At 34.6% G+C, this 26,304-nt stretch overlaps 2 protein-coding genes across 2 annotated transcripts; one reads left to right on the top strand and one right to left on the bottom strand.

Annotated features, from left to right (window-relative positions):
* Positions 1-965: 965 nt before the first annotated feature.
* On the bottom strand, positions 966-22,178 carry drk (growth factor receptor-bound protein 2 drk). Its single transcript, XM_073075974.1, has 6 exons — positions 21,870-22,178; positions 21,688-21,785; positions 20,324-20,443; positions 11,364-11,529; positions 4,605-4,715; positions 966-4,135 (listed from the first exon to the last, which is right to left on the bottom strand). The coding sequence occupies exons 1-6, from the start codon at positions 21,945-21,947 to the stop codon at positions 4,073-4,075; spliced, it is 636 nt and encodes a 211-aa protein (XP_072932075.1). The 5' UTR covers positions 21,948-22,178; the 3' UTR covers positions 966-4,072.
* Positions 22,179-23,040: 862 nt separating this feature from the next.
* On the top strand, positions 23,041-26,141 carry sta (stubarista 40S ribosomal protein SA). Its single transcript, XM_073075972.1, has 7 exons — positions 23,041-23,199; positions 23,378-23,505; positions 23,697-23,930; positions 24,381-24,545; positions 24,853-25,014; positions 25,445-25,597; positions 26,008-26,141. Exons 2-7 carry the CDS (start codon positions 23,407-23,409, stop codon positions 26,095-26,097), a joined length of 903 nt encoding a protein of 300 aa, XP_072932073.1. The 5' UTR covers positions 23,041-23,199; positions 23,378-23,406; the 3' UTR covers positions 26,098-26,141.
* Positions 26,142-26,304: the final 163 nt, after the last annotated feature.

Raw genomic sequence — 26,304 nt, 5'->3', positions numbered from 1 at the left:
TATATTCGAATTTTGCTTAACCTGAGAAGAAATCATGTTAATTTTATACACAAAGTAAATTCTTAGATAGTAGTGTTCTACAAAAAGATATGATGCTTATAGTTAAGTAGTATAATTTAAGAGTGAAGCAGATCATGTATCGTGAGCCACTTTAATATGTGATGTTGTTATAATTATTACACATAGACATTTAATAAATTATTGATTGTTGAAAAATTTGTTAGTTTTATTTTTTATCTCCTATTAAATCACTAATATAATGCTATGCTATACTTAAGTGTATTATATTAGGGCTCGAACACAAAACTGCGATGCGACGCGATGCGAATTCGCAACGCAGAAAGTTGCGATGCGAATTGCTGCGATGCGAAATCGTGCGGCGTAGCGTCTCTCATGGTGACCAACAACAACAACCACTGTGCGATGCGAATCAATTCGCAAGTTCTTGCGATGCGTCGAGGGAGCTCGCAGATTTTTGCGATGCGACGTCGCATCGCAGTTTTGTGTACGAACCCTTATGATAAGTTTTATTTTATAATACATTTTACGTGCTTGTTAAACTAATTGAACCTATTATTTAAATTTAATTTGAATAATAAAATAAATCCACAAAATATCTACCTAGTTATTTGATGTCTTGAGATAACACCACAGGCATTACACCTAAACTATTGTGTTACGTGTGCTTAGGACACGTCCGTCTCTCGCCACTACTGAAGTATGACTCGACTTGACCAGCGGGTAGCAATGCTACATTTATTATACAAACGGCGGGTAGTGTATTACTTCTTTTTTATACAGAGGGTGGGTAGTACACTATAATATTAATGATTTTCCTACGGCACACTTTCGGACGTGACAAATTGTGTGTTTTGTGACTAGATGCTAAACGTGTGTAATTACACCAAAATTATTAGTAATATGGGAATCTTAGGTTATCTGAACAAAACAATTAAAACACAAGATTACAATATTAAATTTATTAGTAAAAAATATTATACATCTTCCACAATATGGAGAATCATAACTTAACTATTTAAATATTTGATTATTATAGATTATAGCACTTCCGATTTCTTAAAACCTGCCTTCATACGCTTACTTGTCACTACAGCGAGAAGCAATAAGACATTGTATTACACTTGTTACAATTACCAGATCGATCAATCACGATGTGCGTTACATACCAAACTATAATTACTGTGTATTTAATATACACAAAGGTCATAAAATAAAATGGGTTACCGAAAGTTATATTTCTTACATACTAACGATCGGTCTAAGTTACAATTTGAATTTAATTACACACGATTATCTATCAGGTATGCTTCGATAAATATAGTAATTTTGGGTACATTACAATAACAAAAATAAATATCTACATTGGATCAACGAGCACTCAAAGTTATTAATTTCAAAAGTCTTGACTATATTGTTAAACGCTAACTAAGTACAATGACACGCCGAGTGCCACGTGATTCGTATTCCAATCGGAGGTCGGTACGCACTGTTGTAAGTCTTTGGCAGTCTACACTTCAGTACTAGTCAAGTAGAAAACGCTTCCAAACATATAATGCTGAAGTTCGTTTTGTTAAAAGTTACATGATCGCATTTGTATTCGTATCAAAATTATTTTACTTCATCGAATACCTATCTACTTTTTATAGAAGCACGGCTGTGCATCCATAAAATTCTGGGAATGCACGCAATTTCAGGGACACACCCAATATGTATACTTCACGAAACTTTTCAGCGTGTTTTCCCCTCATATCATAAATTCATATAACACTATACTGCTTTTACAGAAGTCAATGGATGGTATAATCCACTTACCATCATGTGTACTGCATGATCGTTTGTATCTGCAAAACGTTTTTTGTAAATGAAAATCTATTTGAATTATGATAGCTTATTCTTCATTATGAACATTTGTGACTGAAGTGTAGCCGACCGACGGAACAACAGTGGGGAAAGACCCAAATATTATTATTTATTAGTAGCAGTAGTCGCTACCAACTACATTGTCGCTTATATTACATTAAATTTTACGTTAAACATTCATTAATTTTAGATATTCATTTACTGCGTCATTAATGCGGTACGGTAAAACACTAAAACGGGGTAACAAAATTCTTTCAAATTAACACATCAAAAGCTGTAAAAAGCATAATATAATATTAATAATACACGAATATTATATATTGTTCTAAAATCCTCGCTGTACATACGCCTATCAAAACATCGCCAATATAAAACGACCACCGGAATAATAGTGATAATATAAAATATATGGGTTTCACGATTTGTGCGAACATAAAACACACAAATCCGCGATCTGAGCCTATATCTAAGGAGAGCTAAGCTTTATCAGGACGCTACACATCGGTATCCTAGGTGACTACGGTACCAGGTTACACTGTCTGTATACAAATAAAATATTGGAAAGTAAGACCAAACAAACTTAAAATCTACTACTTAACTAACATGTAAATGGTAAATATTTAAAAAAATGAGCATTATACACTAATAAGGGGATAAATAGTGGTCATACTTTAAAAAAAATCACATTGATGGGGAGGGCGGTTGCCAAATGTTGCCGCAAGAGGCGCCACTGATGCATATTTTGACGTAGCGTCAAATTGACAAATTCATGAACTCGCTACAGCAGCGGATTGGCATTCGAGGCGCCATCTACACAAAAGGTAAAAACCGCCCTCCACATAAAGTTTATATCATGGGGAGTTCAGCGTATAATTATAACCGAGTTGATCCCACTCGTATATTTAATCACTAAAGCATATATTTCAAAAAAACTATAAATAACTTTCTGGCACGTAAACAAGGACAAAAATTACTTCCATCCAGCAAATGTCACGACAAAAAAAATACATTGAGAAAAATTAATAAATTCGTCACAGAACACGAAAACGATTACACGGCACATCATATTATTATTATTTTATATTTTTGTACTACCAAACGTCGCGTAGAAAATTAAGGCAGTATTTCGCGTCCAATGTCAAGCTGTTTCGTCTAGTTTACCTAGTTAATGTATTGTAATTGCGCTCACACATCAACGACATTAACTAACCCACGTAATAAAGTAGCTGTAGGACATAAAGCACCATAAACGCTTCAAACATTACAATAAAAATCAGACTCATTTCCCCGGGCGATGCCTTGACTACCTCGTACACGGCGTAGTTAAAAGATTCTACAAAAAAATGCTAAAAATATTGCACACTTATACACTATTTAGCGGTTAAGATCAAAATATAAATCGATTATTATTATTTTTATGCTTATAGAACGATATTTGAAAAAAAAACCGGGCGCATTTTTTACTTGATTATGCTAGAAACTACGAAGACGAGTTTTTGCAATATTTGATAACTTCAGGTGAGCACTCTTTGTGTTTCGACATAGGAGGCACCACCGCCACACCTATTTCTGCCTAATAACAGCAGTGTTAAGCTCTGCTTCGTTCTGGTTTGAAGGGTGTGGTAAGGGAGACATAATTATCCGGTTGCAGCACATCTAATCTTATCAGTGGTTGATTGGAGATGTCCGGGAACGACAGTAGCCACTTTCCCTCAGACGGACTGCATGCTCGTTTTAGCAAACGATTTTTAATATTATACCAAAATATATCAATTACATTAAGTCTCAATTATTAATTATCAACTATCCACATTCATCATTTACCATCTGTCAAATCGTTATTCATATTCAATCAAGATATTTCTTATTAAAATGCAAGTATCTATTGTACGAATGGCTTAACGCCACTTATAACATTTACTTTACCAAAACCTCCATTACCGCACTAAAGCTGGTATTTACACATTAAAAACCAAACTCCTGTATTAAAAATAACAACTCCTGTAAGACTATTTGAAAGAAAACACCTTTTTTTAACATCAAATATCGTTCTACAAGCGTGTAACACACATCCGCGGTACCAGGGCGTCATAGCCGTGCGGTGGTCAAGGCGAGGCGCGGGCTCGAAACAAAACCGTGGTAGCACACAACACAATCGAACGGTAGAGAGGCAAGGGCGGGCGCGCGGCCACTACGAGTGGTAGGCCGTCACGTACGACGCTGGGAACAGGCCGCGGCGGTGCGCTATCTCACCCTGGAAATTAAATAATAAATACTTATTATATTTCTGTTTGCGGTGACATGATACAGGTCACTCGTTAATATGGTGTTTCGAACCGTAAATAAGACATACTACAGCTTCCAATAGATCCAATCCAAAATTCTGGACTACGTTTTAAGAGGATGCATCTAATATCAAGTCATTCTATGTAGTACGAGTAATATTCTAATATAAGTCAAATTTAACACAGTTTCACTGCTAAAAGGACTCGTTTAGACGAGTCTCTTTCAAATCCTTATGAAGACATTGCCCTTAAGGGCACACAATAGCAACATAGGCAATATTTTGCTCCTAAAAGAGTTGGAGTAAAGTTCTGTATATTATCATTTCTTACATGTCCATAAGTGGTTCCGTGCTATAAGCCAATACGTAATCACAAACACCTTCGCCAGTCTTCAAAAGTAAGTTTTACCAGAGTTTAGCATAATATGTATATTCTTACCTGCCACCAATGTTGATCGGAGCGGTCGGTGACGGTGATGACGTCACCGCGCCGGAACTCCAGCTCCCCGGCCTCTTGCGGCGTAAAATCGTACAGCGCCTGGACTAGCATCTGAAAATAATACAACATTTTCGTTACATAAATGGTATAGCAAACTTAAACGTAGTACCATGATTGTAAGTAGACAGAGACCTTTGGCCATATGCAGATAAGATTGAAGTCCTACCGAGGGGACTAGCGTGTGTTGACATTTTTTTCTTGCAGCAAACGACTCCGCAGTTGATCTGACGTTAGTAGTCCTTGCTGTCTATGTATAAAGCAAACCATTCCGATTGGAGGACTAAGTTAAACGCCTCATATCTCATATCATGTTTTCAAGGTGGTAAATCCTTCATTTGCTGCTTCGGCCAAAACTGGTTTTGTCTTATAACAAGTGTTAACACAGCGGTTCTATTTTGAAAGATGTGGTAAAGGAGACATATTTTTCCGAGGCGTTCCAGCTTAGTCCTTAGGGGTAGCGGCGCATCTGTGGTCGTAATTAATGGCCCTTAATATCAACGAAACTTTTTACAGGGATAGACTATATCAAGCATTGACACTAAAATAGTTAATTTAGGTACCTACTAAAAGTTTGTCATTATACACTGTTATTCAAATACCCTTGTTACAAATACTAAGTACATAACAGTGTAAAAACAAATTTCTTTTCTACTCCAACGTTTAAAATGAGATTGTTTATTCCTAAATTATACCTTGTGCAGATTTGTTGTAAACATTTTTAATACAAAATAATATAAAAAAGATTGCTACCTACAGACGGCTTATCCCCGTTTTTGCAAGAATGAACGCCAACTTTATAATAAAATACTTATTAAAATTGTTTAAGTATACTTAATATTCAGTATGTTCTAGGTATTTTTTTTGTATCTTTCCATAGTCTAATAAATTTATCCCAGTAAAATAAAAAATAAAAATACGGCAACTATTATAAAGTAACATAATTGAAAAAAGAAATGTCAAGTAGACCAATACGCACTTGACCTGACTCATACATTTCAGTATAATTTCGGGAATACACTTGCCAAGTATCGGCAAAAAACGGTTGTCTGACATTGTGAACTGACCCTAAGACATCTTTACGACGGATGCAATAGGTAAACGACATGCGTAACGAGCGACCGACCTTCTCGGTAATTAGACCATCTGCGAAATTCTCCGAACCATTATCTTAGTTGATAATTGTTGCACTTCCCGCTAATTACGTTCTGTTATTGACATGTCAATTTTGTTTGTATTACAATTATACTCTAACACTTTCTAAAGCATGATAAGAATTTAAGAACATTAGTTGATCATAAACTTATAAATGATTGTGATATTTTGAGTAAAACAAAGATAGAACTATATAAATGACTCGATATAACATGATACCGAATTATATTTTGATTAAGGGTTGATGAAAACAGCGAGGGTATTAATTATTTAAGCATTAATCATGCAGCAAGTGTCACCTTTACCGTTGAGGGTTTTTAATTAAAGTTAACAACATAAAATTCGGAATTCTAAAGATAAATTATAATTTAATGTTTCTTTAACCGTAGGACTCCTATTCCCTAAAATGCCAAATCAGGAATGCATGTTTCCATTTTGTCTTGGAAAAAGGAGTATAAGTATAATGTTACTCTCTGGCCAGGTATTTTGAAAAATATTGGAAAAATAAGAGAACGCGATACAGGGCGACGTAGCGCCTCAGTTCGGAGAATGAGTTGAATAAATTAATGGTCTAATGGCTTTCCAAGAGGTTATAGAACAGACGTATATTTTAGGACTTGTACACAACGTCCTAAGATTATGGCGCGTTGTATGCTTGCATGACAAACCATTGACACTTGCACGCGAGTGCGGGAATTGCAGGGAACATAATCCCATTGCAACCACGCGATCGACTTGTAGCAACTTCAAAGCACATTAACCGATTAACTACATAGTACGGGGCTTGCTGAAGCCATATTGAGTATTACAAATTGAAAAAAATAAAATAAAGAAAATGACGAGCTCGTGAGTTACAGCTGAAGATATAGGAATTGTTTGAACTTGTGCGATTTTTTTTGTAGGTATAATATAGGAGAGTAGCAGACGAGCATGCAGTCCAACTGATGGTAAGTAGACACTGCCGCCTATGGATATCTGTAATCAAACCCAGAGAGGATTAGATAGATATTCCTTTCGGTCAGATACAGATGCGCCGCTATCGCTGAGGAGTAAGCTGGACTAAGTCACGGAAAAGTATGTCTACCTTAGAACACCCCTCAAACCAGAACACAGCACCGCTTAATCGAACCACAAAGGGTTCTACCACCCTCAAAGTAGAACTAGTAGTAGGAGCAGTAATAGAAGTATCTGTAAATGTTAAGTTAATAGAAATAGTTACGTAGAATGGGTAGGTATGTAACTTCTATCTGAATATTCTGAATCAAAATGTGCGCTGGCGAAATAGTAGCCTATTCGTACGGAAACAAAGTTCTGAATAAAATACTAGATCTGTTATATGTCCTACACATACCATGCATAAGTAACTACATGACAGATTTTTAGAGTAGCTCTCCGGTAGACTTTTATATTTCTGCCGTTGCCAATTTTCGTAATTCTCGATACTTAACTTGTTGGTATTATTGAGATGAGAAATAATTACCAAACCTTTTGTATAAATGGAGGTTTCAGAATTCGATCCCTGCTTATATTCACATCTTTGATTTAAATATTTAAAACTATGACATGAGACTTTACTTAATCTAAATATGTATACGCAAATTGAAAATTGATATTTAATCGATTAATTGGAAATTTAATACATCTTATTATTATGTTGAGTTAACATAAAATATAAATAAAGCAGCGAGAAAATGTTTACGCGCCTAAAAACTTTTTAACATATTATTATGACATTAAATGCGAACGTTTCTCCTCGTAAGAGAACTTTAGTAAGAAAACTAGCCCACATGTATAATAATAATGTACTTGGACAACGCTAAATTGCAGTAATAACTCAAGACAATTTTTCTGCGCACGAAATTAAGAGATAAATCGTCCTACACTCATATCCACTAGATGAAAAAAAGACCATTCCTTTGTTTATCGATGACAGTTAACGACTGTCCCATATGGGCATCACAATCACAGAGCATCCACGGAACAGATGTACACGGAGCATGGTAACCGCACAGTGTAAATAGTGCCGCGCCTGACCCTGATAAAAGCAACAAAAATAACTCTGTTTGCGCCGTATTCCAATAATCTCTCGTTACATAGCAAATACCGACACCACTGGAGAACAAGCGCCTTATAAAATGTATTGAGGTTACGTATAACTAATCGGGTGAGGCCCGCTTTGCGTCCGGTTACAAACAAATCCGGGATGTAGTGTAATAAATATATTTTATCTGTAATTAATGCTATAGATGCGGTACTTCATATCATACACACCGTAGACTGGTATGAATTACGGCTTGAAAGTCTAGGTTCAAATCCAAGATATCTAGAAGTGAACCAACGTAGATGAAAGAAAAAAATAAGTGTGTCCATAGCATTATCCTAGTGTGAATTTCTGTATTAATCACTGCTAAGTCTGCTAACTATGGATATCAAACTTTATCCATCAGTAATGATTATCATTAGAATCTCGTCTTAACCACAACCTTCAAAGCAAAACAGCTGTCTAACACCATAGATATAGTCAGAGATACAGGTGACCCCACAGTCGAGCAATATACTTTAAACAAATTAAAAGATTATCTGAAACTTAAATTTGATGCATTGTTACCCTTGAGGGTGAATTGAAAGTCCTCATGTATCATAAGTTATAAATATATCACGAAAATAGCCTAATACATACTATATATTATATACAGTACATGAGTCCATGTGGAGATGAAAGCTTTCGGACTCGGTAACTAATACTGTTTACTTAACTAATCCTCGTGTCAACAGTCAACATAGCACCAAGCTTACTAATACGTCCAGTAAATAGAGCCAACCACGAAAGTCATATTAATAAAAATAATCCCTATCAGAACGTACTATAGAATGAAAGCAATATTTTTTCAATAAATATATTATTCCTTTATTTTTATCCTTATATTATTTTTATATGATACTGTGTTGTAGGCGCTTGATACACAATAATTACGAAAGTCATATTAATACAAATAATCCCTATCAGAGCGTACTATAGTCCTATAGTACGCTCTGATATATCTGAATGAAAGCAATATTTTTTCATTAAATATATTATTCCTTTATTTTTATCCTTATATTAATTTTATATGATACTGTGTTTTAGGCGCTTGACACACAGTAATTACACTATTGGTCAGACCTATAAAAAATATATTTTGGAGGTATCTTAAGTCCCCTTACAAACTGCCTTGAAGGCAAGTGATAGTCGTTTCACAACACACACATAATTAAAAAAATCTACTTATTATCCGGAATTTGAAATCTGGATTCTTATTCCTTTATTTAATAATTTTCTTTAAATTAAAGTCTAAATTTCGACAGACTGATTTTTAGGAATCGAATAAAAACAGCTCAAACGACGTATTTTTTTCCGTACTTACTGATATTTTAATTCAACTACATTGTCGCTACGTTATCCACCTGAACCAATAACCTTAAGATACGAACAAATGTCACCCAAAATTAATTAAAATAAAGTAGTAAAAATTCTTATCACGACAAAGTACAAAATAAGAGATGGTTATTTCGTCAGTGAGTTATTTACAATGCTTAAAATAGTGTTATGCATTTATTATTTTATTTTAATGTATCATAGACCAATTTATAGTAATTTTTAAAATTTTAGTTTCGACTTTTTCCTCGAAATTATACACGGTTATAATTATTTTGATTTTTTTTTATTTTACAGTATATAAAATAATTTATTGGTATATTTTACAATACGAATAAATAAAATTGAAAAGATATTTCTTCATTTAAAAATATAGGTATAGTCCGCGTAAAACTGCTAGTCCACTCTGAATATAGAAATGAATCGCGTCGTCATAGCAAATTGTATGACAACACCTGCTCGCAACAACTTCAGAGCGGACTTGCAGTTTGGCGATATCTATACAAAATTAATTTTACAATTATTAATTTTTTGATCCAAATATAAAATATTTATGTTAAATATGGGAAACCACAGTTCCAAAGATTACTCAACAGTTAATTAGCCCGGCTGGTGGAGTAGAGGTGACGTTTATAGGAACCGTATACATTACACATTCTGTTTGTGACTCATTTGTCGTCAAGTGAGTGGCTAAGACTAGCTATCTTATTGTGTTCGCTTCCACTGATTTGGTATTAAAACGAATTTATATCAAGCTATTGTAATGAACTCAAATTTTAGTGATGAAATATAATTATGACGATTTAAGGTTTTAAAATTTTACTAAGGAACTCTACATATTTTGTAAGTCATCTAGGGTAAAGTTTGTAACTTTGTTTGTTTGTAAGGGCTAATCTACGGAAATACTGGACCTATCGTGAAAATTCTTTCATATAAAACACTTGACTGCTTATAAATAATTACATTACATTGATACAAACATACGTACATTCGCTCGGAAAACATTACCTTCCGCATTTGGATTAAAATAGCATTTGAAACTCTGATTAGATTCATCATAACTGAGCAAAAAAATCTTCAAAATGAACAATAGTCTAAAGTTATTCTATAATAGACCATTATCATTGATTAAAAAATCCGCCAAAATTGGTTCAGACACAGTACAAATATCGTATAGATCCTTAATCCTTATACATACTGTGGTTCAGACGTTTCCAAGATTAGCCAGCTGTTATAATCTAAGCGTAAAGTCCGTACTTAATCATTAACAGAATATTTATACTCATACAAACCCTACTTCCATTCAAATACAATTCTAAAACACGCCCATTCACGTCAAACCAAATATTGCAATAGCTAATACAATTTGTTGTCATACCAAATATAATCATAGTTAATATTTATCTTCACCGGAAATCAACGCACAAGAACATGGAATGCATTAGTCATTAGTCAGATGTCAAACGCTTTCAACTTAACTGAAAAGCAAATTATTAGATATTGTGTATCAAGTTGAAATTAAACTAATGATCTCATGAACACCTACGACTACGAATACATTTTTGTGGAAGCTAACTTTTATGGACTTGAAGCAAAATTTACTGCAAAAGCGTAATTATTATGAGAGGTAATTAATATATTTAGTTGGAACATTTTATAGATATACAGTTTTGGAAAACCATTTCTATTCCTAAAAGTTCATCTTACTTCTCGCACTCATATCATAGATTAAGCTAAGTATTCCCTTACCTAATATATTTCCTACACTTTCTAACAGTCCCGAATAACATTTCATTTTTGTAATGTTTTGCTTTTTACAGCTATCTGCACCAACTGGCTATATCACTGCCCTACTTACTTTAAAATGGACCTCAGTAAATGATATTACTGCATCCCACGTTCAGACGGTCGAGCTGCACTATTTTATTACAGTTCTCCCCTATGTTTGATGATGATGTTTTAACTACAAATTCTATCTATTAGAAGATATCGGATCTTTTCAAGATTTATTGATAACCTTAGAATTTCCGAGTTCGTGTTACTCGAACCGATTCCGCGAGCGAAAACGCCACTTCCACTAAACATACTTATAATAAAAATATCAAGATACATTAAGTTGTAAGGTACATTACCTCCTCAGGAACAACATCTCTGAGCTTCACGTCCTGCAGGCGGCTGACGGACGCCGTGCGATGGTAGTCCACCAGTTCGTTGAGCGAATTGAATTTCACCACCCACAGAAAGAACTTGCTTGAAGCGTCGCGTAGCACCTTGAAATGTTGCACGCCGTCTGGACATCTGGGAATAAACGAATGGTAGAATTAGGGTTGTTCGCACCGGAACGGGCCTAGACGCGTGGAAACGTCTTTGGGACCGCTGAAGAGTGCTATTAGCGTATCCATGGTCCCGATATAGGGCGTTCAGAGGAACAACGAGTGGTTTTAGCCGTTGTTAACCTCTCCGCCGTCCCTGCAGCTAAGAGAAACCTATGCAGAGTTCCCCCACGATAAAATAAATTGTCTCCTCCAACTGTCGGTGAGTGCAAGACATCAAGGATACGGTTTTCTATCCATATTTTAGGGTGTTTTAACTGGCAGTCAAACAAAGACGTAAATAAATGAGCTGACGTTATTACCGGCCGGGATAGGTCTACAAAATGTGGAGCACGGTGACAAAAAGGGGAAGGGTCAGAGGACAACAATTTTCAAGTGTGAATGCACCAAAGGGACACATGGGATAAGTATTAAGGTCGGAGGAGAGGACAACATAATGTGAAAATCTACATAATAAGTGAATGAAATAAGGAACTCCGCACTTTTATCAACTCTGCCGTGGAGACGCGACGCAATGCGGATGACAGCGCGAACTCATGTAAAAATTCTTAAGTCACAGACAACATTTTTTAGCTTCAGACAATTGCACCTAGGCATTTGTTGATTTTATTTTATTGCAAAATATACTGTGTATATATATTACATAGTATAAAAGAACTAAACGCCATTTACCTGTTCTAGCCTATTGAAATAAAATGGTTGGTTTGCTTTACAAATAATTAATTAACTAAAGGAAATTAAAGCATTTCAAAATAATATAAAGTTAACATTGGAATGGCATGGAGTCATACAATATGTTTACGATATTCGCCTACATACAATATGACATTAGTCTTACACCATATAAGCTTAAACACTTCAATAGTGGCCCTTGGCACACACCAATATCAATTTCGATACCCGTATAAGGTAACGAAAACAAACAACAGTTATCTATTAGCTGCCCACTAACACCTGACGTATCACGCACTACGATTTATAGAAACACTAGTAGCGCCCGTGGCTTCGTCCGTATTTTTTTTTTAATAACTTGACATACATATAACTGAAAAATTGTACCTTCATTGGAATGACAGTGGCGCCATGATCATTTGATCATGTGATCTCGAGTTTTCATAGTTTACTGTTCTATAAAGACATACATACATAAAGATATTTTATATATGTAGGATAAAAAGTATCCTATGTACGTTTTCTGGTTCTAAGCTACCTCTCCACCAATTTTCAGTCAAATCGGTTCAGCCGTTCTTGAGTTATAAATGGTAGTTACACCATTTATAACACAAGAACGGCACGACTTTCTTTTATATATATAATAACTAAATTGAGCAAACACTAATCGACGAGTCATTCCTGTACAAATATCTCATGTTGCCATGAAGTACTTGAAATATGTAATTTGATATGACGCACGATGACTTTTGTCGGCATTTCCGTACGTACGTATATACATAAACATTCCTAAATATTGTTGGGCCGATACCTTTTATGGAGTGTTGAATTTCCTCCTTAATATGACGTTTCATTCCGATAAAGTAACAAATTTTACCCTCGTATGACAAATCAATACGTACCTACGTAATGAAATTGTAACACCGTGTACGTATGTATTAAAGGGTTTCAGCAATATACCTGTGTTATTGCTTGTATACTTGAAATAATGAAGTCCTGTAAAAATGTATGCTTCTAGATATTATACCAGCTTGAGATGCGCGTCCAGTCACTTTTAGAGTTTCATTAGTAAGTTAGAATTTATTTTGGATAACTTGTAATCGTGAATATAGGCTACTTACATTTGAGGCGACTGATTTTAACATAGTACCTGATCAAGATCATCAACGACAACAAGTGTACCGCATGCTAGTTTGTTACCTTATTTAAAAAATCGGTAAATCGCATTTACACGTTCTGAAACTAGCCGTTAATTGCAAATTTACTTACCCCAGAGATAGTATACAAACGGCCCTAGCGCTTGGCCTTGTCTAAATTGAACATAACCATTTTAGCTTATTAATGCCTGACCCGGCTTCAAAGGTGTCTAACTAATGAAATTTGATGAGAGCTTTGGGTTTAATTGCGTGATTCTAATTGGATGTACAATCCACCACATAGACACAATTATTGTCTATGCCTACAATTAAGGAACATTGGTGAGGTAGGTACTTAGTAAAATTGTACGTTATTATTTTATAAGTTTGATTTCGTGTCTTAACTGCGCATGTCGGCATTATTCCGCGTAAATTACATCATAACAGCCATTAAACGGCTGACAGAATTGTCAGCCGTTTAAGTCATTTAATGGCTTCCTTCTATCTATGATAAAAGCACATAGAATAGAATAGAGTAGAATACTCTTTATTACACACTTACAGTTGAATTTTAACAATATCACATATAGCATTGATTCAACTTTTAATGTAAATAGGTAAATGGTAGAAACTTTCGTGTTTCTCTTTCAAAAGCCCTACAATATATCCACATCTATTTCTACAATATAACAGAGATATATTTGAAAAGGTTATTTGTTAGACGGGGCATTAACTTAGTTCCTAAGGGTGGCAAAATTCTTGTGGGCGTTTATAGGTGGGACTTAAATTCTATTTGAGGTTGATTTCAGATGTCTATGAGCAGCTGTGGCCACTTCTAACGCGCAACTCACGGTAATTTTCTACTTCAATAAAAAAGAAGAAAAAAATGTGAAGCTTCTTTTTTATTGTGTTTTCATCTAATAGAAAGTAGTTAATTTACAAATTCTCACACATTCGTAACAGTCAATCAGCCTTACAACGTTTGAGATTTAAATAGTGAATGCAGTGCACAGACGCCAATAGGCATAGATTATTATGATGGAGTGTAAATCTATTTATATTATGCATTTTATCATTGTCTTTATTCAAATGCGCCTTTTGTTTTTCGTGCGGAGCATTTAAAAGCGAATAGAAGATTTTATTGTAAACGAGAAAACGGGCGTGGCTTAGTTCGTTGCGGGTTTTTTTTTAAATTTTGCTATTTGATGTATAACACGATATAAATTAGCTATAAGACAGACGCATAAGGCGTTCCAACTGTTCCTCAGGTATATCTTTGCATTGGGATCGAACTCAAGTTGGCCTTCAATTAAATTTAGAGTTGATTGATGTCTACGAGCGGCAAAGACCACGTACCATCAGATGGGTGGCAAGCACCTTAAGTGCAACCATTTTTATGTCCCGCTCTAGATACGGATCAACCCAACCCCCACATTTCAACCGCTCCCGATAACTTAACTTTGTATGACGATGGGAGATGATTACACAAGCCTCTTAACAGAGCTGTTATATGGCAGCTGTTATACGCCGTGATCAACTAAGCGAGGCCTGAAGCATGCTCCGCTAAGACGTTAGTGGTGAAGGAAGCGACGGGTTAAAAGCCCACACGTGTTTTCAAGTCCCCCGTAAACCCTCTGCTATCAAAGGATATAAAACCGGGACCGATTGTTTGACATGCCCTTCGAAGCGCAAAAGCTACTAGCATGCAACCTATCCTCGTTTGCTCTTTCAGTTTCATAAAAAACCTATAGATAGGACTTGATGAGGTAATATAAACGGTGATATCAAAAACGGTGCAGGAAAACATCGTAGTGAAACCTGCGTACCTAAGAAATTTATAAAAAAATCCCAAAGGTATGTGAAGTCTACCAATAAGCACTTGGCCAGCGCGGTGGACTATGGCCAAATCCTTCTCATTATGAGAGGAGACCCGTGACCAGCAGTGGGACAATAATGGGTTGATGATGAGGTAATATAGAAACGAGTCAAATTCGAGACCTCGTTGGCATAATTATATCCGCTTTGCCGTTTTTACGCTGGTGTCTTTCGCTTTAGAAAATTGCGACTCGTTATTAAATACAAATTAATTAACGTCTTATAAATGGCATTCAAATTAATTAAGACTAAGCAACTTATTAAATGCATATCTATCCAAATACATAAATTAAAGTTGTCGTGTGTGAACTCGATTAACCGTTTTCTAAGAAATTATGTAGGTTTTAAAGAAAGTTGGCATTTTTGGTACGAAATCGCCCCAAAGATAAATTAGGAATGTAACTTATACAGTAGAGAACGCCAAATTTTCTGGGATCCAACATTGTTTATCGTCTTGAAGCTATGAAGCTTTGAAGTCTTGAAGCAAACAACGAGCATGCCGTTACCTGATGGTAAATTGTCATTGACATCAGTAATCAATCCTATAAAGGATTAGAGTCCTATCAGACGTCGATAACAAATGAGTATCGACTCCCGAGGATAAAATAAAAATCTTTGTTCACTTCACATCTTTGTCCAAGTGTCTTTGTAACTTTTACAACTGAAACACAGATTTACTAAAATACAGTAGTTATATGCAGCAGCTGTTATAGCAGCAATGTTTATCGTCGGCAATTCGCGTTTTTCGGTGATTGCATTGATTCTGCATTGCGTCTTTCAGGTTTATTTGTTGCACCGTGCATCCAATAGTAGCTGCAACCGGTGCTCTACAGTGTGCAGCGTGCAGCGTATGATCGCAGCTTCTAGCTACCGAAAAGCAGCTAATTTACCGATCGGCACAAAAACAGCACATTTGCCGGGCCCTTAATCATAACTGACTACTACCATTGAAATTTGATTTATGATATTATACGTAAACAGAAACGTAATTCGTCCGTTACACAGATATTTACGCTAAAAGCTTCGAAGATACACGAAAACAATTCCCTCGGAACATGGGTCAACAAGCTTAAACGAAAATCAATAAACGCCTAATAATGATAACTTTCGACCGACAAATATCCATTAAGATAATGAACACCAATAAATAACCGCATATTGATTTTGGCTGACCTAATGTAGCCATCTCAGATAATCCCTTAGGCACAAATTAGGTAAATAGATGAGCGAAACAAAGTTGTAGGATCTATCTAGCATGTTTCTATTATCCCAGTGGAGATAACTTGGTATCATTAAGGGTATTTTGATACCATCTAGCTTTTTTAAATTGAAATAGGCAAGGAATGTGCAGTCTGCCTGAGGGAAATGGTCACTGCTTGAACTATAGGCAAATAGACCAAAGGCAGAACAGGAGTCAATTTGAGGGCTAGATTCTTATCTAACTAACGTTCTTACGTTAGGCTTACACCTACACTCTCCAAATCAAAACACAAGAACGTTTAGCACTATTGTTTTATAACACAAACATATGCGCGCCGGTGGTTCCGCATCATTCGAACCATGGAGGATTCGACCACCTCAAAATTTTAACATTTTTGCTAGGAATAAAAAGTTCTGTATATTTATTACGATTACCCTATACTGCCATCTACCCTCCAGAGAATACCTCACCAAAAGCATATATGCAGCATAGCATAGATGCAGCGCTTATCAAATATTCAAATACATATACAAAGACTGACAAAATATATTAAACACCTGATGATTTTCGAATCAGCAAATAAGCCTATGACCTCAGCCTATAACCTAAGCTTTAATTCGATCACGAACAGACATTCACAATTTATTTACATATAAGGACACAAAGATAATAATTTCGAATATAAGGGGAGTACAATTATAGGAACAAAATTATTCATGAATCACCAATAGACAAAAACTGGTTCCAGTTGGTACACTGTACATCGGCTGATTCATTCTCTTCGATATAGGCAGAACTGGTTAGGCAGCACTCGAGGAAATTTGTGTAAAAATGTACGTGCCCCGCTCCTTTTATATTATACAAACTAGACAACGTGGCCTCGTTAGGATATTGACACGTCTGTAGTTTTTTATACGTAACGTAAATTCTATTATTTGAGTTTTACCCCCTTCGGGCATAACTGCACGACTTACGCAAATTTTCGACTGAAAAAGCTGACATTTCCTATAACATAACCTTGGCGTGACAGTTTCGTTAAAATTGGTTCAAAAGTTTTCAGAAATTTTCTCCACAAGCACATATAAATTGAAGTTTATATTTTTGTAAGATGAAAATAAGCATATTATGAGCTTATAGAATGACATATATTTTAAAAATATAGATTTAAGAGTAATTATCATTTTATAGTCCCACACTAGGATTCCCTGAGTCGTGAGTAAGCACGCATAAAACTCAGTACACAAACATCTACAACACTAACCTAGACCACAAATCTATCCATCATTTAGATGTCTGTCTGGGCGGGCATCGAACCTTTGGCGCGTAAGACCGGTACGGCGACCGCAGCAGACGTCGGTATGAGTGGAAACAAGATAAAATGTAAGAGGGTGTGATAGCCTAATGATCTGCAAATTACACCAACCTACTTTCAGGAGGTGCGACCTCGATGAGTAGGCCTAATATCATTACAGACTTTTTTGAGTATTAAGTAAAAAACAACTATGCAGTCCTGATGGTATGTGATTATTGCCGCCCAAGGAGATCAGAAGTCAATTCAAATTAGAATTAGAATTAAAGTTTTATTTGAGTTCAAACACAGGTATGCTGCTTCCCTATAAATTTGGAAGGCACTTGGCACAATTCTTTAATACTAAATCATATCAGTGCCACTTTACCAAAACTACATTACATCAAATATGTAACATGTGTAATATTTCTACGCGGATGATACGCGGTTTCAACTAATCAAATATAACGCACAACATCTATAGGGGCCAACAAAATGACTAAACTTACATACATCAACTCAGAACCGAATAAAAAGAGTAAAAACTAAGCGTGAGTCACACGCCGAGGCGCGAAAGTCATCTTTTTATCTACCAATTTAACATCCAATAGAATTGTTTGTGGCTCCTCGTCTCAGCGGCCGCGTGTTGTCGTATGATTGCCGTCCATTAACTAACGAGACGTATACAAGTAAATAATTGGCTGTCATTGTGTGTAAATAACAACCCAAATAAATATTCCCACTGCGATATCACTACACTATTCGTCTGGCTGCGGCTCAAAGAAAGAAAATGTTAATTCTGTCTAATTTCCGATACACAAGTTTCTCCGAATCGTTTGAGAACAATACGGCGCTTATGAGCCGCCAGTACAACATACCAAACAAGAATCTTTTTATGTAATATAGAAATACTAGCTGACCCTGCAAACGTTGTTACCATAATAAATAAAAAATGTGAAGGCTGAACAATCCTTATCACTTAGGGGTATGAAAAATAGATAGTAAGCGATTCTCAGACCTACTGAATAGCCATATAAAATTTGGTGAAAATCGGTAAGGCCGTTGCGGAGGAGTACGGTAAATAACATTGTGACACAAGAATTTTAAATATATGATTAAATGAACATGGAGGTCATCTAATAGTAAATTTGAACCATGGGCAACTGAACCAATCACAGCTACAGCTGGGACAAACACATGTGTCCTTGTCACAGAAGATTAAGAAGAAATATTACATTTAAACAAATTGTACAGTAATGTTTACTTTTCTGAATTCTTAATGGTAACATATTTTTGACATCAACCTGCAACATCTTCATTGAAGATCTGTCTTACTTGATACTTTAGGTTATAAGTTACTGAGATGTGTTGATAATTTAACTATGATATCTTAACTACTGATAATTTGTGGATTTGATAGTCTAAGCATGCATCCTACACATTCTCCATTACAAGTAAGACGCTTGTATATCTGTCCAACAGCTTGGACAAAGTTAACCACTTAGTGTTTAGATATTTGATGCAAGATAAAAATGTGATTACACATATAACTTAGTTGAAAAAACAAATGCATGAGTTATGAGACTAGGTAACCCAAATTTAGTCTACACTAATATTATAAAGAGGAAAACTTTGTTTGTTTGGTTGTAATGAATAGGCTCAAAAACTGCTGGACCGATTTTAAAAATTCTTTCACCATTTGAAAGCTACATTATCCACAAGTAATATAGGCTATATTTTATATGAAATATATTTAATAAATAGATTATGAGGCGGTACAAAGTATGCCGGGTCAGCTAGTATTGAATAAAATCCCTTAATAGTTTATAAATCAACTTACTTGAACTGGCTTTTTGTTGTTGCTATATTTAACAATGAAACTATGTAGTCGATCACTGGTAGATATTTGAATGAAGCTTAATACAATTGTATACCTACTTTAGTACAATAGAATCTTTTCTTACGACAGACAAATCAATAGACAAAGTTAGTAAAAAAATCAGTACACGTTAAAATAATATAGGTACAATGGTTATTGATAAAACTGATTCATTCTGAAACAATTTTGATCAAAGTTTTAGTTACAAGTAGAAAAAAATAATGAGTATTAACAAGTATACACAGGTGTGTGTGGTGTAAAGAAATAATATGTGTATGTAATATGGTGTGGAGGATATTGGTAACATAATTAAGATCATATTTAAGGCTTTTTAATTTAGAGATTTCAAGCTTCTTAGGGAACAAGCTTCTATTATAATCATACTCATAATGATAATGCCACTTCTATCATTACTTAAGTAGTAGTCCAAATTTGCTCTTTCCCTTGCCACGTGAGTGACAAACAGAGAACCAAGTTACATACAGTATATAACATTCTGCAATGGTGAAAAAGAGTAATGTGACGAAAATTGCACAGATTTTCAATTTACATCATGGACACATTGATTATGTTTCACTTAATGCAGACAGAATAATTAAAATTATACTTACAAGGTTCAATATATTTATACATTTGTAGTAAAAATAGTATCAGATTCCTCGACCACACAATGTAACAGTACATAGAAAAGTAAATAAGATCACTTACCTTACAGATAAGGAGAAGTCTCCGGGGCTTGATTCACTGATTCTAATGAGAAAACCACCCTCAGGCTTATTTGCTAATAGTTTTTCTGCATCTGCTCTTGTGATCCTACCATAATACCAACTGGAAATAAAAAAAGTGTTTTAGGCAATGGGAAATTTTGTATTTTCATCACATGATTGTTTTTAACAAAATGATACAATAAAATCTCGACAAAGATGCTATAGGGTTTACTGTATTGTATGTTTATATTACACAAATATGCAAATATTAAGTGTTATAAAAAATATTAATTATACTTTTTAATTATATACTTATATTAATTATATCTGTGACTGTCAAGCCCAGTCTCTCTTATAAATGTCTTAATATATAGTTTAGAACATTTTAAATGGAATTGTTAGATGTTATTTCAAATTAATACAAATAAGTATATAGAAAATAAATTACATTTTAATTAATTTAGCATTATTTGATAATATCTATTTTCATATATTCATTTAATGAAAGTAATTATATGCATCCATAATATGTACTATCGATTTTATGAACTAGAATAGTACTAGATGTTATCAGTTACTTTTTAAAGTCTAGTGCCTTATCAAGTAAACAGAGTGGCAGGTTATTGACCTTTTTGTATGACAATATAATAGTAACAGTCATAGGTAAAAGATGTTAATATTTTCTTTACTTCTTTAGTTATTTCAAGTTGATAATTATGTATTTTAGTGAGTAATTTCATAATCTCAAAATTGGAAACTTGATTTATCTAAGTTCGAAGTATTGATAGGTACATTTATATTTGACTTTAATCATATGATTATAATGTTAAATATTGAAATTTTGAGGAAGTATCATGTTATGATGCAATTTATATCTAAATTATCATACTACAAATTATATAATTCATTACAGATTATCCTTGTGTCCATGAATCCTATATATTATGTGATAACATTCTAAATAATTAAATCAGAGGCTTAATGCTAACAAATATAAATACCTGTACTATTAAAAAAACTGTTATAACACTAATTCATTATGTTAAATACACAACTGTAAAACGAATTGGATATAGAATAAGGTATCTATTATGAGCATTATTTACACATTCAGGGATCCATATTATATACAAGCACATAAGTAATTTTGTTATTGGTTTATATATCATTCAGTTCAATTTTGCATAAGTTTCTTTGCACGAAATATTTGTTTGTAAGTGTAGCAGTAAGTCGTACGTTAATGTATATTTAGAGTGATAAGGATAACTTTCCTACTTTATTTGGTTTGTAGTAGACAGAAATAGTTCTTTGAACAAACATGATTAAGTTAGTAAAATAAGTTAAGTTAAAGTTGCATATACATACCTATGACTTTTCATTTGAATATAGTTACTAGGTATAAGTCCTTCTTTGCCGTCTAATTCAGCCCTGTACCAATTCATGTCGTCCTCCATATTTAGTATCTGTAATAACAAGATTTCTACAAGAAACTGTCAACTATACCGTAATTTTAGTCTCACTTGCGCGATACAGAACCGAAAACTTACTTTAAGAACCTGATTCTTCCTGAAACTAAGTTCATCATCAGCAGTCGCAGTGAAATCGTGTTTTGCTATAGCCTCCATGTTCAAATTAGGCACTTCACTCAATTGTCACTGATTACTAAAATAACTCACAAAGTATACAATCTAATAACTGCGCTTTAGGTCAGAGGCGTAAAGTAATCATAATGCAAGTAGTTTTCTACAGGATAATAGGGAATAGTACGTATTACGTGCTGATACGCGAAACAATTTTATCTGATCTCGGTCTACATCAGTCACTCACACAACTACTTGCTAACTGCTTGTGTTGCCATTATGTTATAACAAAGACATTTATTTTAATTTGAGAAATCAGACTTAACAAAATATTCTAAATTGAAATAAAAATATATTAACAATGTATTATAGAAAATAATGCATACTTAATGCTAACCTAGTTTATTATTGCATTATTTTTATAGAACGCCCTTTTCGCATTTTTTTTACTTTATAGGTTTAATGGATTTGTAACATAGTTTAAAAATAGTCAGTCACTCAAATTAAATTCAGAAATGAATGTCCTAAATATCTTGAATTTTAATATTCAAGTTAGTACATAAACGCCATTATGTATCTTAATAAAGATTAAAGAATTAGATAAATATAATAACTTTAGCAAAACAGTTATAACGTGAGCATAATATGTTAATGTTAGCTGATAGTATGTAATAAGGTTATTATAATTTTGCTAACGATGTTTTCATTTATTAACCTTTAAAATGAAAAGTTAAATTAAATTAGAATAGCGTCAAGAGCAATTTTATTAGAATAAACAAATTATGTCGCGCATGATTCATTTCACGAGAACTATTTGTATTAAAATTAGAATATAACGAAGTAACATAATATAATATTGAAAAACATTTATTTTATATTATTATTGTTGTCACACTCAAAAGTTGATGTTGATGACACGATGTCCATTCATTTCAATGAGCTCATTTGTCTATGGTTTATGAATCTGTCGTTAAATAATCATTAAGGCCCGTTCACATTAAGACATTCCGACAGTTGTGACGTTCGTAGAGCGACTGATTTTAATGTTCACATTGTAATGACATGAAATGTATAGCTCTGAATCCATGTGAACAAAATGTTCAAACCCGATCTTGTCACTTAAGGTGAAAAGAAATATCTGTCAAATCGGTGAATGGTAGACTGTCAAACCAACTTAATGTGCACGGACCCTAATCTAAAGTTATAACTAGTCTGTGGTAGCAAACGTATGGTAGTAGCTGTCAAACACGATTGACATTTCTTTTATGTCCAATCGCCTCCCAGTGGCATTATACGCGTAAGTATTTTTTAAAATCTAGGCATATTTCTTGAATCAAGTAATATTATCCGACGTTCAAAATGAAGAAACAAAAAGCAGTGTGTGTATTAAGTGGAGAATAATATATTTCAGTGCCGATTTGTAAAGAACACATTGATAATCGTGACTTCAACCCGGTGTGTTTACTTGTTTCCAGGTTTAGTCGTAACTCTAATAAACGCAACGATGTCGGGAGGATTAGACATCTTAACCCTCAACGAGGAGGATGTTACTAAGATGCTTGCAGCGACGGCCCATTTGGGTTCCGAGAATGTCAACTTCCAGGTTAGTTTTCAGTACATAACCTTTTACTTAACCATGCATTGTTAACATACTTCATGATGATAAGAGAATCCGTTCCATTATAATCTCTGATACTTATGAGGATCAATTCTCCCAACTGACCATTCAATTTCGTAAAATACCCAGTGAAAACAAATATGAAAGTCTTCATTAATGAACTTGGTTTTAAATAGATGGAAACCTACGTGTTCAGGCGTCGTGCGGACGGCACCCACGTGATCAACCTCCGTCGTACCTGGGAGAAGCTGGTGCTGGCTGCCCGTGCGGTTGTCGCCATCGAGAACCCAGCTGACGTGTTCGTCATCTCGTCCAGGCCTTTCGGACAGCGTGCTGTCCTTAAGTTCGCCGCTCACACCGGCGCTACACCTATTGCTGGACGTTTCACCCCTGGTGCATTCACTAATCAGGTAAAGTGCCAATATAATTATTTTAAGAATCTATTATCATCAAATAGTTACACTGGGCAGCTGGTAAGTGCAAGATGGTGCAACACTACTCGAATTCAGTAACATCTGGATGCAAGATCTGAAGTTGACCTAGGACTTAAGAGTACGGGCTACAGTGAACTAATGTGGGTTGTAGATATGTGCTATTTTTGTTTACTGCTATATAATAGAATATTACAATTTGATTGCATCTGCTATATTATGACACAAATATAGTTTATCAAAATATATATTATGAAGTCATAAATTATTGTTGCAAATGTTTTTTTTTTATGATGACAATATTAACTAAGGAACCACTGACTGCATTTATATGCAGGAATGATTATACACTTATCTGATCATGCAATAAATCCTAATATTATTTTGTATCACTATACTTGAAACTCATGAATTGATGTATTTCTTCAGATCCAAGCTGCCTTCAGGGAGCCTCGTCTGCTTATTGTGTTGGACCCTGCTCAGGACCACCAGCCCATCACCGAGGCCTCCTATGTCAACATTCCAGTCATTGCTTTCTGCAACACTGACTCCCCTCTGCGTTTTGTTGACATTGCTATCCCATGCAATACTAAGGTAAGTTTAATTACACAAAATGTATACTTTGTTATTTGCCATTATTTTAGATTAAATTATGCTACCCATATGTATAATTGACAGCACATTTTTCTATTACTGTTGTCATTGTTTTTGTGCCTCTTATACTACAAATGTTATATTTGTGATATATTAGCAAAATATGTGAATTAATTCCAGCAAATTTTGGGTTTTACTAGGAGAATAGTAACAAATAAAACATGTTAATTTCTAGCCCATTATTTATCTACCTCTTTTAAAATAACTGTGTCTTATACATATGTTTATTTCTTTCTTATTTTTACAGTCCTCTCACTCAATTGGTCTTATGTGGTGGCTTCTGGCTCGTGAAGTACTCAGACTGCGTGGAGTGCTCCCTCGTGACCAACGCTGGGATGTTGTAGTAGACTTGTTCTTCTACCGTGACCCTGAAGAGAGCGAGAAGGAAGAACAACAGGCTAAGGAACAGGTGAGACAGACATTTGTGAAGAAGTGCTAGTGATGAAGTACCATTTATAATCCTGTACTTACCTTCAATTGTATACTAACAATTTTGTTTATTTTATTAATGCTGCCACAGCAGGATGTACCACTCCAGGTATTTATATGAATTTAAACTTTTTAGGCTATGCTGTTTTTGTTTGAATTTTAATATATTGTTTTTCATATTTTTGTGTAAGGTCATTAAGGGAGTCAAAAAAGTTTATCATCCATTGATTGATTGATAAAATATTCTAAATATTTACTCAAGAAGTCCCACTTGATTGAAAATGAATTGTACTTAAATTTTAAGTTGGATATATTTTGGTGATGCTAAAATTGTCTATTGAGATTGACTTGATTTTTGTAAATGAAAATTTTGTGTGGAGTAAGATTTGAGTATGAATTGTGTTCCTTAGGCTGTTGTTGCTGCCAAGCCAGAGGTGCCAGCGCCAGTTCACGAGGACTACGAGCCTGTTGAGCCAATGTTCACTGGTACAGAGGAAGGTGCACCTCCTCCAGCCGCTACCACCTTCGGTACACCCGCTCCTCAGGAGGACTGGGCTGCTCAGGTAAGGATCATCATGGATTTTATTGAAGATACTACAGGTAATTTATATAGTCTTGTGGATTAGAGGAGGCCATGTCTAGCAGTGGACTTCCAAAGATTGGTGGATGGATGGTTAGTCTTTGAGTAATTGTTAACACTCAATACACATATTTAATGTATGTTAGATCCTGTTCTTATATTCATTGCAATTTAAACATATTTTTTGAAGAATATTTCTGCTGAACCTTGCTGACCTTGTGTTATATTTAGAGTTATGATGGGCTTGTCTATATAGACTAAATGTAACAGTATTATGTGGTAATCTTTTCATAGTATACGACAGTAAACTTATAATAATGCCCTTCACTTGTTCAAAATAACAGGTTATTATTAATAGTCTGGATATTTACTAAAAAAAACTATTTTGTTCAGGTACAAGAAGAATGGGGATCCGCTGCCCCGGCGCCCGCCACCGCGACGCCCTCGTGGGGAGGCTCCGGTCAAGACTGGAGCGCAACGTAAATGTTACGTTTGTTATGGATAACATAATATAAAACTGAAAAGTGTGCTTTTGTTTTATTACGTAAAAAGCCTTCATTGGTGTCATTCTGATACTCAATTTATTATGATAATTAAACTTAGTTGCCTATAATCTCATAATTAGTGCCAAGTAAATATTTTTTTCTGTATGATCTTATTTTATTTTACTTCATAATTTAATAATATTGC

This window comes from Epargyreus clarus, unplaced genomic scaffold (assembly GCF_041222505.1).
Source record: "Epargyreus clarus isolate Ecla_fem2 unplaced genomic scaffold, WU_Ecla_fem_2.2 ptg000008l, whole genome shotgun sequence".
In the NCBI taxonomy this organism is placed as follows: Eukaryota; Metazoa; Arthropoda; class Insecta; order Lepidoptera; family Hesperiidae; genus Epargyreus; species Epargyreus clarus.
Note: the sequence above shows the minus strand (reverse complement) of the source record. Positions and strands in the feature narration are given on the sequence as shown.

Excerpts from the sequence above, each read along its gene's own strand:
- drk (XM_073075974.1), bottom strand. The coding sequence starts at position 21,947 with ATGGAGGCTATAGCAAAACACGATTTCACTGCGACTGCTGATGATGAA. Across the intron at positions 20,444-21,687 it reads ATTCAAATGAAAAGTCATAG|TTGGTATTATGGTAGGATCA; the intron begins GTATGTATATGC and ends TTTTATTTCCAG. Across the intron at positions 4,716-11,363 it reads GAGATGTTGTTCCTGAGGAG|ATGCTAGTCCAGGCGCTGTA; the intron begins GTAATGTACCTT and ends TATTATTTTCAG.
- sta (XM_073075972.1), top strand. The coding sequence starts at position 23,407 with ATGTCGGGAGGATTAGACATCTTAACCCTCAACGAGGAGGATGTTACT. Across the intron at positions 23,506-23,696 it reads CCGAGAATGTCAACTTCCAG|ATGGAAACCTACGTGTTCAG; the intron begins GTTAGTTTTCAG and ends GGTTTTAAATAG. Across the intron at positions 25,015-25,444 it reads AACAACAGGCTAAGGAACAG|GCTGTTGTTGCTGCCAAGCC; the intron begins GTGAGACAGACA and ends TGTGTTCCTTAG.